General features: G+C 44.3%; 1 protein-coding gene across 1 annotated transcript; it reads right to left on the minus strand.

Annotated features, from left to right (window-relative positions):
• Positions 1-781: 781 nt before the first annotated feature.
• On the minus strand, positions 782-1685 carry LOC119350096 (nascent polypeptide-associated complex subunit beta-like). The gene is made up of 4 exons (XM_037618095.1): positions 1618-1685; positions 1377-1525; positions 1205-1261; positions 782-858 (listed from the first exon to the last, which is right to left on the minus strand). Exons 1-4 carry the CDS (start codon positions 1683-1685, stop codon positions 782-784), a joined length of 351 nt encoding a protein of 116 aa, XP_037473992.1.
• Positions 1686-3805: the final 2120 nt, after the last annotated feature.

Below are 3805 nucleotides of genomic sequence, written 5' to 3' on the forward strand. Positions count from 1 at the left end.
AAGTATCTTGATATTGTGGCCTCCTCTGGCTCATTCACTATTGTTCTAATCATCAAAATCTCCATCTCCTTATAGTACTCATCAACACTAGAGTTACCTTGGCACAACCATTGGAGTCGATTGTACAAGGTTCTTATGAAATGTTCAGGAACAAAACGCCTCCGTAACAGATTTTTCATTTGCACCCATGTCTCCGGACGACCTCCAGCAAGACACAATTGGTTCCACCAAATCAAAGCATATCTCGTAAACTCAATGGATGCATATCATACCTTCTTCTCCTTTGTATAGCGGTGGCTATCAAAGAACTGATCCACACGCTACTCCCACTCCAATAATCATCGGGCTTGGTTTTTCCATTGAATGATGGTATGGTAAGTTTGAAGTTACCAATCCCATCATCTTCATGGTTATGATGAGCACGCACATGACCTCTTCGTCCCATGACAAAGCCTTCTTGGCCTTCTCCGCGATGATCATGATGAGCACATCGTGGTCGATGCTCGTAGTAGTTTCGAGCATCATCAGAGTGGTCACTCCAATGCTCCAGTCCTGCTGTATGGGGAGTTTTTGTTGTTGATCATGCAGCAAGCCCATCTTGTGGTGGAGACGATGGCGCCCAATTAGTACCTCGCTAGTCATGGCGAGCACGCCGAGGTGGTGCAGCATAGTAGCTATGAGCATTACCCGAGTAGACGTGAATGTGCTCTCCATGCCCCTCCTCAAGGCGGTGTTGATACTGCTCTTTGGGGAGTTTCGATGTCGACCCCGTGCAGCAAGCCTATCTCAACGGAGTTCCTCGATGAGGGAGTAGCATAGCCAATTGGTTGATGATCGAAGGAAGAACATCTTGTAGCTCTGTCAAGTCAAACCATGAACATTAGAATGAATACAAAAAGAAAGTGGCAGAGAAACAGTAATTCAAAGGCAACAGCATATTAGGGTGGACACATGTTTTAACAGCAGGCATGTCATGAATGGCAAACTAAAGTGCATGGCTTCACGGTTACAAGACTAATTGGGTGCACAGAGAGATGTTATGAACTTGTTCAGATTGACTAGGACAATTAAGGAATAACAATCAGTGGATATCAAATGGATGCAAATGAGGGTTATTAAAGCAATGCATCCATAAATCCAATCTAAGAATGCTATAACTTGCATCATCATAACCAAAATGATAGGGAAGTGAGAGGATCCATACTCTTGGTCTGGGGAGTCCCACTGACCACCCATGTGTTTGCCGCGATGGAGGCTTGCACTGCATCGACAAAACATAAACAAGTCAGTAATCCCCATTGACATGACAAGCAAGGAAGCAAGAAGCTAGCATACAACCAGAAGAGCACCGTAGATAAACGAAGGAAAGTGCTCACCTTTGGGGTTGAGGAACTGGATGACGAGGTCGTCCTTGAAGATGTTGACCTGCTTGATTGCGGGGATGGTGTTGACGCCCACCCTCTTGAGCATGCTCTGCAGCCGCTTGTCATCCGTGGTCGCCATGTTGTGCACCGCCTTCTTCTTCCTGCACCAGACCCCAGCCAACGAGCCAGATTAGCAATTCTAATCCCAACCTTTTCCACAGATCGGTCACGCCAGTCGAGGAGGAGGACCTACCGGTGCATGGTGCCATTGCCGCCGGTGCGGACGGCGCCAACCATCTTCATGAGCCTCTCCTTGTTCATCTGCGGAATCATCCACCAAACAAACAACCCGTGAGATCTCCATCCCTGCGGTGGAGCGCCCGATCTAAGCGCGCGATCTGATCTACGGAGGGGTGTGGGAGGAGGGGGGACTGAACTTGCCGGAGCGGGTGGGTCACGTCGGCGCCGGCGGGCGGTGGGGGAGGGGGTGCTCGCTCAAGCTCACCGGAAAGGAGGAAGGGAGCCGACTGCTCTCCTTCCTCGGGCCTGCCTGGATTGAGCATCGCCATGGGGCGGATCTCGTGTGTGAACGTGGGATGCGTCGGGTGGGTCGCAGCGGCCTGAGCTAGGGCTTCGGGCACCGAGAGAGGCAGTGGCTGCTGGTGAGGTGGGGGGCACCGGCGATGGGGAATTGTGAGGAGTGGAGGAGAAACACAGAAACAAAGGCGAAGGAGGGGTGAGAGGGGGAGGTGGCGGCGGCAAGGAGATCACTTAGCGGTAGCGTTAGGCTTATACCCCAAGTTAACCCAATGCTATTACTATGGCAATGTCCCGGGTGAGACCACTTAGTAGTAGCGTTGGGTATATAACCCACTCTACTACTATCAACTTAGTAGTAGCGTGGGTTTATAACCCGCGCTACTACTACTGCTTCTCCCGGAGGGCACAATGAAGAACACTTAGTAGCAACGCGGGTATATAATCCTCGCTACTACTATCAACTTAGTAGTAGCGCGGGTTTTATACCCTCGCTACTACTAATTAGCAATAGCACCTCTTTTTAGACCGCGCTACTGATAAACTTTTGTGTATAAGCTTTTCTCTAGTAGTGTATGTATCAGCTTGAGCATTTATAGTGTCAAAATTTGTAGGAATATGAAGTTATGAGCTAAAAATAATATGAATTTGGACAAAGTAAACCCTCTAATTAAGAAAACTTGCGAAAATTATAACAATGGGTGAAGAACTATTAAGGTTACATTTAATCAGAACACAAGGTACTTTAGATAGGAGATGTGTTATATAGATGACATGATGTGATTAAACCATGATTCGAGAGATTTCATATCAACAAAAGAGATCTCATATCAACAAAACCAGTGGATTTTCCACACTTGAGCTTAAATTCCCCAAGATGAACAATAAATTTGAAAAGTAGGAAAAAAATTCAAAAAATTCTGATTGTTTTTGTGGCAAACATTAAGGAATATTTGGAGTGCATGGAAAAATTCATCACGAAATCACATCGGTGCAAGGCGTGGTAAAAAATCAAAACTGATGCTCTAAAAATATCACATTCAAACGCATTTTTGGAGCTCTGATTTTTTTGCCACAACTTCCTCCAATGTGATTTCGGAAAATTTGCATGCACTTCAAGCATTTTTATAGTTTGCCACAATAACATTCAATTTTTTGGCATTTCTTTTCTATTCCTTTTTGATTTTACTGTTCATGACAGGAGCATTTGTGCTCGAGATTAGAAGGATACTTTTGAACCAATTTGTCTATATGCCATTTTATCAGGAAAAATAAATCTGCATAGTACTATTGTCTAGTAAGTAATCTAGTCTAAGGAAACATATTTCCAAGGAAAGAACTATAGGAAAACATATCTTCAAGGAAACCATCAACAGCAACCCCTATGAGGAAAATACATGAAGGTATAATGATCAGATATTCAGTCTAACTCATTGTACACATTATTTCAACATGGATGGCCTAAGCAACACGATGAACCACCTAGTATTTTCGGGACAACGTTCAGAAACAAAGACCGAGATCCTGAAGAGATTTTATTACTTCTTCCACCCATCAAAGTACATCACAATTACCACATTGTAGCTCGTCCACCATCATAGAAGGATCAAATCACCCAGGTTACAACCTTGTCCATTGGCAAAGGACAGTACATATAGGTTCAATTTCCAGATTAACTTCTAGTCGGAGGTAAATGCGTGCGGTAGAGTATGGCGTAAAAGAACTTCAGATTTACTAAAGATCCCCAAGTAAAAGAAGGTTGGTTACTGAAACTCAACCATTGTTCATTAGCAAAGGACAGTATCAGAACATAACAGTAGATGCTATAATTTGGTTGCAGTATTTCATGAGGAAATTAGGTATTCTATAGAGTAAGGACAAATCATTAGTATTCTAGATTGAAG

The sequence above is a fragment of the Triticum dicoccoides genome, chromosome 1B, assembly GCF_002162155.2.
Source record: "Triticum dicoccoides isolate Atlit2015 ecotype Zavitan chromosome 1B, WEW_v2.0, whole genome shotgun sequence".
NCBI lineage: Eukaryota > Viridiplantae > Streptophyta > Magnoliopsida > Poales > Poaceae > Triticum > Triticum dicoccoides.

Excerpts from the sequence above, each read along its gene's own strand:
- LOC119350096 (XM_037618095.1), bottom strand. The coding sequence starts at position 1,685 with ATGAACAAGGAGAGGCTCATGAAGATGGTTGGCGCCGTCCGCACCGGC. Across the intron at positions 1,526-1,617 it reads GGCAATGGCACCATGCACCG|GAAGAAGAAGGCGGTGCACA; the intron begins GTAGGTCCTCCT and ends GGTCTGGTGCAG. Across the intron at positions 859-1,204 it reads TGGGACTCCCCAGACCAAGA|AGCTACAAGATGTTCTTCCT; the intron begins GTATGGATCCTC and ends TTGACTTGACAG.